The sequence below is a fragment of the Populus alba genome, chromosome 5 (genome assembly GCF_005239225.2).
Source record: "Populus alba chromosome 5, ASM523922v2, whole genome shotgun sequence".
Taxonomy (NCBI): domain Eukaryota; kingdom Viridiplantae; phylum Streptophyta; class Magnoliopsida; order Malpighiales; family Salicaceae; genus Populus; species Populus alba.
This window is the reverse complement of record NC_133288.1, coordinates 11,784,514-11,800,767: the sequence shown is the minus strand read 5'-3', so window position 1 is coordinate 11,800,767 and position 16,254 is coordinate 11,784,514. Positions and strand designations below refer to the sequence as shown.

Here is a 16,254-nt window from a genome sequence, read left to right as displayed (position 1 = left end):
TTAGTTCACAGTCACTTAAAAAATAAATTCTTTACAACTTAAGTAGTATTTTTTTTTTCTTTAAAGTAATAAGAAACATTTTTCTTTTATTGAAACTACACTTAACTATTATAATTATAAATCAATTTACTAAATTATGAAAAGAAAAAAAAATATTTCTTACGTTTAAATGAATATACTTGACTCTTTATATTTTCCTTTTGAAAATAACAATGTATGTTTGAAGTTATAATTGCACAATAGTATTAATAATCATAATAATTATGGAATAATTAATTAAATTACTGAGTAATAAGACAAACTATTACAAATAAATAAAAAAATATTCAATAGTTCATAATTTGGAGGCACTGTAATTATAATGCCTTCAAAAAACTATAAAATTGAGCAATAATTCCAAGTAACCATAAAAATTACCTTGATTATTATTATTATTATTATTTAAATCATTTATGCAGAAGTTCAAGTTTTGGAGTGCCTTTACTTTTTCGAGAAGCTAAGAATAAAACCTGTAATTGTTTGAATGTCAAAATTCAAATTCCCTATTCATAGTCCTTGAATTTTTTTAATTGCTTTTATTTCTTTCAGACTTCTTCCTTCGCGTGATCACGCTGTTAAATATGTTATTCAAGGCTGATGTCCACGCTACTATTCAGGTCTCTTAACCAACATAACGTCAAAACCAGTTTTTTATTTATTCTTATTAAGAATTAATTATGTTCAATCTGAATTTGTTGTTGGAAGAACCGAAGAAGATTTCTTAAAATACATACAATACTATATTTAACAGTTTTATTTATAGAAATTTTTATTAATATTTATATTAACAATTCATCAATATATATTTTATTGACAAATTCATATATAGAAACATTCCATAAAAAAACTCTTGTCTCAATAATTTATAAATTATCAGGGAGTCTGTCGATAATAAACATGCTAATGAATGTATAGATTAATAAAGCATGCCAAAAAAATAATATTCGCTTGATTCTGTAGGTATATTCATCAGTAAATATAATATATCACTAACATAATATCTTCTGTAATTTCATTGATGTATTAACAATAATAATATCATTTATAGTAATTATTTTCTAATTCTCTGAAATATACCAAGAGACTAATTCTGTTAGTAACCCCATCAGTAATGTAACCTTTACAGTAAGTCTTTTTCCAACTCGTTAAAATATACCGATAGAGTTATGTCATCGGTAACCTCGTCAATAATATTTTAAAAATATATATTTTAAAAAATTTATTGAACAAAAGTATAAAAATAATTAAAATAAAATAAATTAACAAACAAATACAATTTTACAACATCTAAAACAAAACTAACATGTACAAATAATAAATCCATACAAAAAATTTGTATAAGAAAAAACTATAAAACAAGTAAGCACTCAAACAAAATACATATACTACAAAAAATATATAAAAAAAAAATCAAGATTTTAAAGTTGAGTTCAAATAAAAAAAGAAGAAGATAAATTTGCTTACTTAAAATAAAGAATCCTCAGAATACGAATGCTGACAAATTAAGTGTTATGGTGGCCGAATTTGTTGTGGAATGTTAAATTGTATTGAGAAGAGGGAGGGGAGGTACTTTTTGTTGCAAAAAAAAAAAAAAGCATAAGAAAAAAGAAAAAATGAAAGAGGGGAAGAGGATGATTGATCGTTGGGTAATAAATTAAATATCACCGATAACATTACCGATATAATTATTCTGTCGCTAACTCTGTCAGTTTCTCTATCAGAAAAAAATATTACATCATTGAATGATTTGCCCTTTTTGAATCCCATTATAATACCTCCTATCATTTCCTTGGTATATACCAAGATAATTTTGCTATCGATGTTTCTAGTAGTAAAGGTTGTATTAATATAATTTTTTTGTTGGTATTTTTGTTTATATTTGCTTATTTTCTAGTAGTGATATTATAAATAAATAAAAATACTCAATAGTTTATAACTTGGAGGCACTGTAATTATAATGCCTTAAAAAAACTATAAAAATTGATTAATAATTCCAAGTAACCATAAAAATTACCTTTATTTATTTTTTAATAATTTATGCAGAAGTTCAAGTTTTGGAGTGCCTTTACTTTTTAAAGAAGCTAAGAATAAAACCTGTAATTGCCCTTGAATTTTCTTAATTGCTTTTATTTCAGACTTCTTGCTTTGCGTGATCACTTTGATAAGTACGTTATTCAAGGCTGATGTCCACGCTACTATTCAGGTCTCTTGACCAACATTATGTCAAAGCTATTGTTTATTTATTTATTCTTATTAAGAATTAATTATGTTCAATCTGAATTTTTCTTCACATGCCTTTGCCCTTTGGTGTATTTACTAATTATTAGTGGGACTTCAATTTTCTTTCGATAGGGATCTCATTAGAATTTTCTTAACAACCTATTTAGAAAATTCTTAAACTATAATAATAATAATAAAAAAGTGAAATATTCTTAGGTATATGAAGAATAAAGTATAATTTTACCATCCAAATAGGAGACATGTTGTGGGAAGGATTATATGGCAACTGAGAGACATTTAGGCCCATAATAAAACATCAATGGTATATTCATAGTTTTGAAACCCGACCTGGTGGTCGATTTGGTCTAATGATCGGGTCATAAGTTAGATGAGTTGACTCAGGTCAATAAAAAAATCAACTAAAAAAATTATTTAATTATTTATAAATTTATCATTATTTTTCATTGAACGAATAAAATACTAATATATAAAAAATTATAACTTTTCCGTGAATGAATAAAAAATTTTGCCGCCTCCTTCATCCTTTCTTATAAGTGGATTATGCAAACCCAACAGTCGCCTAGAGACTTTGGATTTAGAACCACTAGTTCTATTTGTCAAGATTGATATGATAAGAAGATGACTAGAAAGGAAGGGACATTGAAGGCTCACCACAAATAAGACAGGTTGATATCTCACATCATCTTCTCTCCCTATCTTTTCCCTAACAATCCTCCATTTGATAAGAAGATGACTAGAAAGGAAGGGACATTGAAGGCTCACCACAAATAAGACAGGTTGATATCTCACATCATCTTCTCTCCCTATCTTTTCCCTAATAATTCTCCATTTTCAACTTTCATATCCTCACCAGGCTTTTTTTTAACACCCATAAACCTAAAAACCCCCCACCAAAATTTTGTAAGTGATGGCTTCAATAAGCTTCAACAATAACTTCTTTGATAACTAGGTCAATAAACCTTCAAAGCCTCTCCCTTCCATCAACCTTCTCACTTTCTTTTCCCTCAATAAATATAATTCCCCTCTCTTATCCCTCTCTCGTCAATCCGCTTTCCAACCACAAATATGCATTCTTTTTTAATTGAGAATAGAAGGTAAAGAGGAGCTATGTGATTGAAACTATTTTTTCTTTAATTAGGTTTTCTTTCTGTCTGCAATTACATCGTTCATCTTCATCGTTTTGACCTTTTAAAAGGCCAAAATGACGTTGTTTCTTGGCTACATTGGCTTTTGTTTTTTTTGTTTTTACAAGGCTAGGTCTCAGCCGAGTTTGCCCGGGTTAACCGGGTTTTGCTGGGCCAACTCCCCGGTGAGTTCTTACTTAGACCCGAACCGGTCTCGGGTCGACTCGCCAAGTTGGTCCAAGTTTCAAAACTATGGGTATATTGTCTACATTTTGACATCCTCTCTTGTTTCCAATTCTCTAGGTAACAACAAACCAAATATGTATAGACATCAACATTTCGATTTACAGCATCAACAATAGATTTGGTTGATAAATCCAATCACAAAAGTTATACATATCTCCATGATTAGAAATTAACTTCAGAAAGGCTAGAATCAAACGACTATCCATCCACCATGCCTATGATCCTTTTTTTCTCTCTCTCTCTCTCTCTCATTTGCCTTGTCCGCTGCAGTTCTCTGTCCACCACTACCTTGCTAACTTAACACTCCTTCTTCGACTGAAAAGAGACCATCCTTTTGCTGCTATTAGGAATCATGTTGCGTGTGAGCTATGCTCAAAACTTCTAATCCATCACGGACCTCTCCTCGATCTAAAAAATCTCACTTGCCTTCCTTTGTTTTACTTTTCCCATCCCTTCCCTTCCTTCACGTGCAAATGATGTTTTATATTATGCACCTAATATCACGGAAACCCACCCTCTTTCCTATAAAAAAGGGTATATATGAGGCACCATATGTCTATGGACCTCCCCCTTATCATCATCCTCGCAGAGTATATTGTGCTTCCTTTCTCGAACTAGGGATGGATTAGTCTTGATTCCTTACTTGATATGGACCATCCTGAAACACATTCTAAATTCATACTAATATTTTAGTCTATTAGATATTAATCAGTGCTTTACTAACTATAATAGAAACACATTCTTAATTTTAGAAATACCGGATATCTTTTTATATGCTCTATCGCGGTTTTGGCTAAAATCTCATCAAAATTTTTCTTATAATAAAATATCCTAAGTTATTGACTTAAACCTATTTTATTTCTAACACATTCTCAATTCCTTAATCCAATCATCTTGGATTATAATTCATGTTAGTCAATTAATTACCATTAATTTCAATTCATCAAATATAACATCCAATTAATTATATAACATTTTCAATACAAGGTTAGATAATTATATGTAATATAACATGCATAATAAAGATGGATAAGTATAACGAGAGATATGATTTCATATCTCAACAAATAAAAGTTAAGCATTAATATTTACATAATTAAAACAAAATATATTACAACCCAAAATGAACGTATTATATCTAATACATGTGAACAGAAAAGATAAGATAAATCTACTTGTAACGTGAATGTAATGACTATGAAAAGTACAACAAATAAAACATAAACTAGTGAAAAAGTTAATACACAATTATTACAACATAAAATATAACTAAATTCCCTTTTTATTTTCATTTCCAAATGAAAATTAAGGCATTTATTCCAGTATTCCTTATCATTTCCTTAACTTTCTTATTCCAATTACCAACATTAACATCATAGTACCATTAGTTACCCGTAACCTGGGTCAACTAATCAATGTCGATATCAATTTTAATTTGATTTCATTAACTATCATCTCGAGTATGATTGATCAAGGGTATGCCAATTCTAATCCACCTAGTATCATTAGCTTTCATTATGTTAGATAACTAATTAAATTTTCATGTACATGCCAATATCAATACACATTGACATCATTAGCCTTCTTTATTTTTCAAGATCGGTTAATCAAGTTCATTCCTTCTTTATTTTTCAGGATCGGTTAATCAAGTTCATTTCCATGTATTCCCTTCATGTTCATGCTGATATCAATAAACCTCATTGATATCATTAATCTCCCGTATTATAAACAACTAATCAAGTTCAAGTAAATATTAATACCAATATGATCCATTGGTATCAATAGTCTCTTGTACTGGAAATGACTAATTAAGTTCAAATAAATATCGATACTAATATAACTCATTGGTATCATTAGTCTTCTATATTGGAAATGACTAATCAAGTTCTTTATAATAATTATATTTTTTCATTGGACAATGTTGATGTTATAGAACTCATTGACATCATTAGTCTCCATTTTCAGTATGGCTAATCAAGTTTTTCATCCATTTATTTCTTCCTCTAAGATCAACGCGAGATAAACCAATTGATATCATTAGTCTCCATATCTTAGGTGACTAATCAAATCTCAATTCTTCTTTTGTTTATTTTTTTATCCACCAATTCATTTATATTTTCAATGCCAAATTTAGAAATCATAAATAAGTAAAATTAACAATTCTACTTGTACAATAATTCATTTAAAAATAGGTGTTATACACCTATTTATTGTATATGATGACCTTACACCTCCAATCTATGATATCGCTGCCAAAATACCTGTTATCAACAAAGACTAGTTTCATTACTATTGTTTTCATAAAACTTGGAACCATATCTAGGTTCCAAAATAACAATCCTCATTATTTTTATATAATACATGGAATAAATATCTCTTTTCAAAATGATTTTACATTTCCACCTAATTTAAAACATCAAAGAAATTCATAATGGAAGTCTTTGATCGAATACACCCCCTCCCATTTTAAAAAACCATGTGTTCCTCTTTTGTTTTTCTTCAATTTCTTTTTTCTTTTTATAAATCAATTTACCTCATCATATACATAATTTCAACATAATTCCACGTAACATTTAAATCAATTTCATTCCCTTTGTAAGGATTACATAGGCTAAACCTATGCTACCAAGGAATACACAAGTTTTTCTTTAACCTTTTATACTATTTACTTCTTATCCTTTTAATTTTTATACCTATACTAGCTCAATTCAATCCAATTTTCATAATAATTAAAATAATTAAATCTATTTCCCCATTCATCTAGGCCGAAATTCACCAATGAAAAAGGGAGACATGTTTTCTTTCTAATTCTCCATAATTTTCACTTGACCCAAATTTTATTCTTGTCCAAAAAATAATTCTAAGTTCGAAATATCATTCCAAACAACACAACACACTAAACTCAACTTTTCATAATGTATACATAACGGAATATGCTCATAAACACATCAAAATTTCAATCAATTCATAAATAAAGTTCCTTACCTCTCAATGATGATAAATCAATGGGGAGATTGTAAAGAAGACAGAAGTTTTTCCTTCACTCTTTACTTCCTCTTTTTACCTTTCAAAACCCTTACTTTACACCATTAAAAACTCTCTGAATTTGGGGTTTTTCGCTTTTAATCCACCTAAAATATCTTTTAACCCTTTAAATCTATATATTTTTTTTGGTTTCCCCCCCTTAAGAATTTAATGGAGAAATAAAAAAAATCCTCTCTCTTTTCTCTGTCCTTCACATACTTTTTTAAGAGGCTTTATAAATATATTTGGTCAAAGACCATAATGCTCGTATGGCTATTTCATATATTTTTTATTTAATTGGAACCCATTGCGTTTCATTTTAAAATATCATACCTAAATATCCATTCATTGAAAAATTTCTTTTCAATGATTTATTATTATTTCCATTTTAAATATTTAATTAACCCAAGTCATTATTAAGTTTAATTTCTGATATTATTACTAACACAATAACATTCTACTTGAGATTAACAGTCTACAACTTGGTAAACCAATTTAATATATCTAATCCTTTATTTTTTTTTAATTGAGGATTTACAGGAAGAGCATGTGTGACTATGAGGTATTGATTAAGGTTTGAGAGTTAAGACAAAATTCTCTTTTATACTTGTTTTGTATTTACATTTGGTTTAGTATTAGTTGAACCGGGGCATTTCCATTTAGTTTAATTGATTTTAAATTTCAAAAACCAAATTAGACCAATTTTTTTTTTTAGGTTTTTTAATAGGTTTTCTTCAGTTTTTTTTATTCATTTTCTCAATTTTTTTTAGTTACTTGATTATTATAAACACCTTTAGCACAAAAGGTCTTAAGTTTGTCTAGTATAGACTTTGGTGTACCCATTGTCTTGGCTTTATTAACTAATAATCTAAATGGCGTGGGAAAAGTACTGTAACTTTCCCACGCCACATGCTTCTTCTTTCATTTTTTGTTTTTATTTTTTTGGTTTTTTCTTTCTTTTTTTTTCCCACATTTTTTTTTATTTTTTTGGTCTTTAGATGTTTTCTTTTTCCAAGATTGTCTTTTTTTTGTGTTTTTTTTTCAAAATTATCTTTGTTTATTTTTTTTTTAATATTAAACTGGTTGAAAATTTAGTTTTTTAGTTTTTTTTTCTTAAAATATTATGAATTAATACAATATTTTCCTATATGCTTTTTATAAATTTTTCTTTTTATTTTTTAAAATGGTTTTTTTTTTATTTTATTTCGTAGTTTTTTTCTTTAAAATATTGTTAATTGTTACAATGTTTCCCATATGGTTTTTGTTTTGCTATAATGTTTTCCCACATGTATTTTTTCAAAATTATCTTTGTCGATTTTTTTTTTAATATTAAGCTGGTTGAAAATTCAACATTAACTTTCCCTACATGTTTTTTTTCCATTTTTTTTTTCAAAATTATCTTCTTCTTCTTTTTTCATTTTTTTGTGTTTTTTTTTTCAGAATTGTTTTTGTTGATTTTTTTTTTAATATGGAGTTGGTTAAAAATTTAGCTTTATAGTTATTTTTTCTTTAAAACATTGTGGATTGCTAGAGTGTTTCTCCATATTTTTTTTTTCTTTTTTTATGATTTTTTTCTAAAATTATCTTTGTCGATTTTTTTTTTCATATTGAGTTGGTTTAAAATTTTGTTTCATAGTTTTTTTTTTTTTTTTAAAAAAAAAAACATTGTGATTGCTACAATGTTCCTTCACATAATTTTTTTTATTATGATTTTTTTTAAAATTGTCTTTATCGATTTTATTATATTTAATATTGAGCTGGTTGAGAATTACAATTACAAATTTGCTCATGAAACACTATAGATTGCTACAATGTTTCCCTGCATGTTTTATTTTTCTTTTTGGTTTTTTTTGTTATAATTTTTTTCAAAATTTCTTTTGTTAATTTAATTTTTTAAATATTAATCTGGTTAATAATTTAGCTTTGTAGTTTTTTCCTTGAAAACATTGTGGATTGCAATAGTTTTTCTTCATATATTTTTTTTTCCACAAACCTACAACAACTCACAAGCATGTCACAAGCCCGTGGCATCACGCGGGCATGACATCTAGTGTATTTTATTTGAGAAGTTTGGTTTATCAATAGCATTTGACTTTTTGCATTTGGTTTGAGATATCTCGTTTGCCAATATTCTTAGGCTTTTTAGGTGTAATCAAAAGGTATTTTAGAGAATTCTAGGCGAAGCTTTTAGGATGACACACACATACACATATATATGAGGATTGGTTGTAAGAGTTAAATTAATCCTTGAAAATATTTGAGTTATAATAATAAAACTTTAAAACTAATCTTGAAGCATTGTATTCCTTCACGATAATTTTATATCTATAGTACAACTTTAAGATGTTTTTAAGATTAGTAAATAAAAGCATTAGGTCAACACTTCTCCTCCTACGATAGTTTTTCAGCCAATGCCGGCTACCTCTTCAAACTAGCATTATGAGTATCCACAAACAATAGCTCCAATAAAAAACATGCCTCCTTAGCTAGCTAAGTTCTCCTTCCTTCTTGTATTTTAATTTACCCTCTTGTTTTGTTAAAAGCATGCAAAACATGAATTAATTCACATTGTGCAAACTTTACATAACGTGGTCATTAAACGATCCAGTGACCAAGTTAAGTCCAGCCCAGTCCGGTCCATATAATAGAGCCAAGTTCAACCCACTAAAAAAAGAAGAAGTTGTTGAGCCTTTGGTTAGCCCAATTCATCTGGGCTGGGCTTAGGGTCCAACTAATTTAGCCTTTAAGTTAAGAGTGTGTTCGACAAACATATCTTAATACCTTTCTTTTAGTTTAAGTTTGTCTTTATTTTAGTACTTAGCTAAACAAATCCTTAACATATTCAAAAAAAAATTTGAGAAATTTCAATGACTATTTTGAAATTATTTTTGGCTCCCTTGCGTGTTTTTCTAATATTTTTTTGCCTAATATTGAGCTATAGACTTATACTATAAGATGCAAATTCGGTATTAAAAATACCTTATTTTCCTCTAAATTTTCAAGCAAAAATTAAAAAAAAAGATTTAATTTAGAAAATACAAAAATATGTTTTTATTCAATAATTTCATTTAATATTAGGTTGTAGACTTATATTGTAAGATACAAACCTGATATTAAGAATACTTGATTTTCTCCAAAATTCTGAAAAAATAAAAAACAAATTTAGAAAATTTCCTCATTTAAAAAATATGTTTTTTTTTGCCGTGCATACAACCAAATTATAAAGGTTTTTCATGCATATTTTCTAAAAAAAAACAAAATCACATTTTTATCCTGTTTTAAAAACACAAAATAGATATTGTAATCAGTTTATGTTTATCTATTAGGATTTAGTAAAAATATCACAAATGAATATTCAGAGTATTATGATTTAGTTGTCGATTTTAATATTTGAGTGTATAAAATTACATTATAAAGTATACTTTCAGGTATTAAAGATACAAAATATAAAATAAATGTAATGCTAAAATTAGAGCTTTAGAACGGTTAGGATTTAACCTGATATGGTAAAGATTTCTCACAAAAAGATATTTATCTCAAATCTTAGATGAGACCAACATATAAAACATGATTTAAATTATTGATCAATTATGGATAAAGTACAAAGCCAATTAAATAAAAAACTTGTGCCAATACATTCTTTTGCTTAGTGCATAAAGAACCTCTCTCTCTCTCTCTCTCTCTCTATATATATATATATATATATATATATATATATATAATACCATTAGATATAGATGATATTTTTAGTCAAATTAAATTTTATCCTTATTATTTTTTAAAATGCCATTAAAAATTAAAAATAATTTTTTTGTCTTTTATTTATTTATTTATTTGTTGACTAATATTTTTTTTTAATAAATTAGTTGTATTAGTTCTTTTATTTATCTCTCTCTTTTGTTCATGAATCACTAATTAACCCATTCTCTTGTGAGGGGATTAATTCCTTCTTGCTAAAATAAATAGGCATCCTCCAAAAACAGCACTTCGTCGTTTTCAAAGATCTAGAATGAATAATACAAGAAGATCTATCATAAGATCTTGGTTGTTTATTCTATTTCCTCGCTTTCTATTTTGTGTTATACATAATAAGGTTTAATTTAAATAATAAATGAAGATCTAATTATTCAAACTTGGATTTGCTGAAAATTTAAGGAGGGAAAGTTATAACAAAAACTATAACAATCACAGAGTTAATTAATATACACAGCAGAAAAAAAAAACAATTTAAAGTTAAAAATTACTCATTCATTATATTATTTAAAGTTGGAAGATGAAATTCAAATGAGCTGTTGTTGCTGCAATTCACATAATATTTAGGAATGTGTTTCAAATTATATTTTTTATAAATTTAATTTTTTTATATATTTTTGAATTGTTTTGATGTGATAATGTCAACAATGATTTTTTTAAATAAATTTTTTGAATGTATTTTTAATTAAAAAATACTTTAAAAAAATAACTATAACTGTCTTTTTAATTAGCACCTCTTTATTTTATTTTTTCTTGTTTAAATTTTGGTATCTAAAAACCCATTAGATTTGACTAATTTTAATCTGGTTAAGCTGGTCAGCCATTAAAAATAAAATATGATATGTTTTATTAACCGCTCAAACTCAAGACATTATTTAAAAAAAACAAACTTCGAAACTACTTGAACCAAGTTACACCCCTCCCCCACCCTAGTTTGATATCTTTCTGACTACTTACGAGCAGGGCACTTCGTTGAATAATATGTATGAAATTAATTATTATCTGAAAAAATATTTAAAACAGAAGTCCTTATGTGATAGGATTTGTTATTTAATGCAATCCTATGTGAAATAAACAGTAGGGTTTCGGTGGTATAGAAGTCTGGCTTTAGCCTAAGAGTAATAGAAGAGTCTTGTTTTGAGACTTTTTTTTCCTATCCTCGTCATGGAGACTTACCCTTCTTTCTTCATGGTTTAAAACCCCTTTGTGGGTGTTCGCGTTAATCTGTTTCCCCTTGCTCCTTTTATGTGAACCTGTTTTGTCTTCTTCCATGTCATGTTGATCAGTCGGTCTAGTTTAATAGTTCCGAGTTAACTCATGTGGAGGATCCTGAAAGTTTGGAAAACAGGTGATAGCAAACTGATGAATCAATTAGCGTTTATGAGCCAATTTTTGTCTACATGCATTCTCTTCTTGTGTTGTTTTTGTGTATTACCAGATAGGACTGATATCTGAGTTTCAAGTCGCATTATCTGCACGGGTAACCCTAATAACAGCTTCCTTCTTCTTCTTCTTTCCCTCAGATTAATTTGGAGGGGAGTCCTGCTTTGGCTGTGTGTATTCTCGAAAGAGGCTGCAATGGCAGGTCAAGGTAGCGAGTCTAATGCCTACCCGGGAAAGTTTTATTTCGGCTGTGGTCCCAATGCCATAAATCATCTGTGCAATCAGAATGTAGATTCGGATGATTTTTCGTTGGAAGAAATGCAATCTGATCAGATGAACACCGCCTCTTCAGCTAATGTGAACCTGCGCGATAGTCAGCTCGCCAACGGACCGTCAGCTACAGTGGCGGCTAATTCCAGTGCTCTCCCTCACAACATAGACTTGAATGCTGCATATCAAGGCAATGACATCGGTGACAGTCAGGAAATAGGAGGATCGGACACTGACAAAAACGCGCCTGGAAGTGATTCATCTAATTCTAATACAAATATGATCTCTTCTGGAATTGCCGGGTATGTGTTGGACGAAGACGAGGGTGGAGAAGATTCTGCCTCAGGTGGTAGGCGTATATCCTGCAAAAGAAGAGCTCTTGAAGATGCTGGACAACTGTCTCTGGGTGAAAGCTCGAGATCAGTGAAGCAAGGAGATAGTTTTCAACAGCCAGCTGTTATTAATCAAGAAAACGCTCCTGGAAGATCCGCCGTGAATAATCACCCAAATGCTGGTTATCCAGGACAGCTTGGAGATAGACTTGTGGTTGGTGTCGGAGCACCTCCTGCCCCTTGTCAACCTTCAAGTGCTGCAGGAAGTGGACTTGGAACTGAAGCTGGAACAAGTTCTGAAATGCACCAGAACTCAAGTATGGTTAGACAAGCTGAGAACTCCCAGCGAAATATCCGTTTGAGAAGTTCTGAAAGTCAATCAGATTCTGTGCCTGATAACCTGTCTGCTTGGACCACAAGGAATCCTCATGTGCAATCACCTGGCCAACTACCTGTGTTTTATCAATTCAATCACCTTCCAAGTTCAAACACAGCTGCAGAAGCGGGAATGGTTAGTGTAACTTCTCCAATACAGCCTTTTATGGGCGCTCCCAATTCTTCGCAGACAGTACTACAGACCTTCCAGTGGAATGATGTCACCAGGGCAACAACCGGTGAGCCATCTACTTCCTCTATGAATGGAGGCAATGCCTTGCATCAGGATCTGAACTTGATGAATGATCCGAAGAATGGAACGCTTCCTCCTGAATTTCAAAGGGCAAATTTGCCGAATATGTCAGCAAACCTTCACTATGCAAATGGGAGAGATTTTCCAGGAAACATATCTCCCATTCCCCAAAATGGCTCAAGTTCACACCAACCATCTGCTCCCTCTTGGTTTCCCCAACGCAACATGTTAGAACACTATCCTGGCAGAATGCCTGACCTTGCCAATCGCACTGAGCCTCGGGGACCAGTTTGTTGCAGGCCACTTCATTTGGATGCTTCACCTGCCGCAGAAGAGAGGGAATTATCAGAGGGGAGTGGTAATATAAGGCCTTCTCAGATGCCACCTGGGCAAGGCTTGGCAATGACTGCCAACACAGAAACCGCCACTCGTGAAATGACACTCCGGGCTTTGATTTCTGTTCAGAGGAGAAACAGACTGGCAACTGAGGTATGCTTAGAAGATTATTTCCTTCTTAAACTTTACTGCTTTCATTCATGAGATTTGTGTCAATGTCTGCCTTTTAAAGAGACTAAAAGACTGTACATTAGTTTTTGAGACCTCGAGATAGTTATGATCTGTTTTAGTTTTTAATTATTTATGCATCACGTTAGAAGAAATTAAATTCTCTTGGCCATCACCATGTACAATTTGTTTTAGCGTTATTAGGAAATATAAAACAAGAAGACAGTTCAAAGCTTTTAGTTGGTGGTATTCATCCCTGGCCAATTTGGATTTTATCCATATATGCTTTAGCTATGACCTCCTGATTAGTTCCATTCTGTATTAGAAATGTGTCCTAAAACATGCAAGCTTTTCTATTTGGAGCCTTGATGAGAACTGGGGTGCTTCCGTGCACTGAAACTTGTGTAGTTCTGACAGAAATGATAAAAATATATATACTTACATTATCATTTAAGTCTACTCTGATGGAAATGAGCACAGTCAACAGTCTAGATTGAGCATTAGAAGGTTTTCAAAGATAAAATGGGATGTATGGTTTTAGGAAATTGAAACGAAGTCCATTTATCTTGCTACCTATTCTGTTATACAGGTTAGATTATGTACATAATAATAGAAAGCTTGGTCAGATGTTCTTAAGTTCCCTTGTTTTCGGATTTAACAGGTTCGAAATGCTCTGACACTTGTGCTCAGGAGGGGTTCATTACATCATGGGATACGGATTCTAGCTGAATCTTGTGGTTGCCTTTATGTCATACATGCCACTTTTCTCTTGTTTTTATCAAAGAACATCCAAAAAGATTTGTAACGATATATCTGAAAAGTTCTTGTTGAAAAGATCAAGTAGCTCTACTTAAATTCGATTCAAATGGAAAGAACAATAGTTGAGCCTTTTCCTTCTATTTTTGATTCCGTAGAGAATCTGCTCATGCTTTTGACCATTGATGGTATGCCAGGATGTTTTGTTAATTGACCGTTCAGCGTTCTTCGGTGACTCTGATGACGACGAGCCTGATGAACATGAAGATATGCGTCTTGATGTGGACAATATGTCCTATGAGGTAAGAATTCTTTTTAAAAAAAACAAATCCATGGATTCTTTTTTGAAGTGTTTTCTTCGTTTAAGATAACTTCGCATCCACTCAAATTTTACTACTACTTTTTTAATAATGCTTCTGTGATTTAGCAACTGCTGGCTCTGGAGGAGCGAATAGGGAATGTTTCCACTGGATTAAGTGAGGATGCTATTGTGGCAAATCTGAAGCGGTGGAAGTATCAAACAGTTGCAGGAGGATCTAGCAGTGAAGATGAACCATGCTGCATCTGTCAGGTAAGAGCTGCTTGATTCTTGTACCTCCTACACCATGAATAATCTGTAGAACAGAACATATGCCATTGTGGTCATGATTAATTTGCAAGTATCAATAGTTTCACTTCTCCGAGTTATTTTACTGTGCTTTGGTGATTCTCTCAGAGGATGCTTATGCAAAACAGGTTAACTTCAATGGAAAATATGTAATACTGTTTTTATAGTTTTTCGTTGGAAATTTTCTTAAAATAGAAATTCAATTTCTTAGAAGGGAAAAACAAAACATTTTCTGTAGTCTTGTACTGTCTAGGAGGTTTTTCACGAGTGAGCACGCTCTTAGATTTTCTGGAGGTGAGGTATTTGCTCATCGCTATTTTTTTGGCAAAATCCTGAATGCTCTATTCCTTCGCCCAACATTTTACAGGAGGAATATGCTGATGAAGATGATCTGGGGAAGCTGAAATGTGGGCATGACTTTCACTTCAACTGCATTAGGGAGTGGCTAGTTCAGAAGAATAATTGCCCCATCTGTAAAAAGCCAGCCGTGGATGTTTGAGATCGCCAGTCTCGGCTGTGGACAACCGTCCGTGCCCATGGACGATTGTTCTCACTCACTCGATGACATCTTCTTCCTTTTCTTATAGAACTGTTATCAATAACTGCAACAAGCAGGCTCATGAGATGCCCCGGTGACTCATGCTTTACTCTTGTTGTATTTTATTTGAGTTCATCGTACATGTTCCTCAGGCCTGAGTTGACAGGGTAAGACGCACTCCTGATACAAGAAGGTGCAGTATATCATCCGATTTTCAAGTTTCTCATTTCCAATTTGATTAGCTGCTTGTTCATGGATGCTGGAAGCGGCGTTTTGAGACTTGTTTTTTGCATATCAGGTTATAGATACACAAATGGAACTCGGACATGAAGAACTGAGCATCGCTATGGCTCCATTTTGACAGTTTTAAAGTTCACAGATTCAAATACTGGAATGAAAACATTAATTTAAACTGTTTCTCAATGAGCTTGTAGCTCAGCAGCTCAAGGAGCTCTGACGTACTCTCTTTTTCAAGGTCTCAAATTTGAACCTTTTCTTTATTGTAAAAAAATTTAAAAATCATCCGTTAAATACTTATTATTAAAATTAAATAATTTAGGCAAAACTCCTGAATTTAACTTTTTGTTAGCGTAAATTATTTATTTCTACCCTTGTGTTTTTAATTTGATCAACTAACCATTACGTTCTTTAAATTTGTTGAATTAACCCCTCTCTAAATTTGTCTAATTAATCCAATAGCTAACTTCCTTGAAGTCTCAATGTTAACTATGTCAAATTGACTGAATGAATACTTTACATGAGAATCCTGATTTACATCACATTCCTATAATTTAGGCCTAAAGTATAGG

General features: G+C 30.9%; 1 protein-coding gene across 1 annotated transcript; it reads left to right on the top strand.

Moving 5' to 3' along the window:
- Window positions 1-12,005: 12,005 nt before the first annotated feature.
- On the top strand, window positions 12,006-15,406 carry LOC118045777 (uncharacterized). The gene is made up of 4 exons (XM_035054494.1): window positions 12,006-13,529; window positions 14,498-14,602; window positions 14,728-14,871; window positions 15,275-15,406. The coding sequence occupies exons 1-4, from the start codon at window positions 12,006-12,008 to the stop codon at window positions 15,404-15,406; spliced, it is 1,905 nt and encodes a 634-aa protein (XP_034910385.1).
- Window positions 15,407-16,254: the final 848 nt, after the last annotated feature.

What these genes read in the sequence shown, in the direction of transcription:
- LOC118045777 (XM_035054494.1), top strand. Translation starts at nt 12,006, where the DNA reads ATGGCAGGTCAAGGTAGCGAGTCTAATGCCTACCCGGGAAAGTTTTAT. An exon ending in GAAACAGACTGGCAACTGAG is followed by an intron (nt 13,530 to 14,497) that starts GTATGCTTAGAA and finishes ATGGTATGCCAG; the next exon opens with GATGTTTTGTTAATTGACCG. An exon ending in AACCATGCTGCATCTGTCAG is followed by an intron (nt 14,872 to 15,274) that starts GTAAGAGCTGCT and finishes AACATTTTACAG; the next exon opens with GAGGAATATGCTGATGAAGA.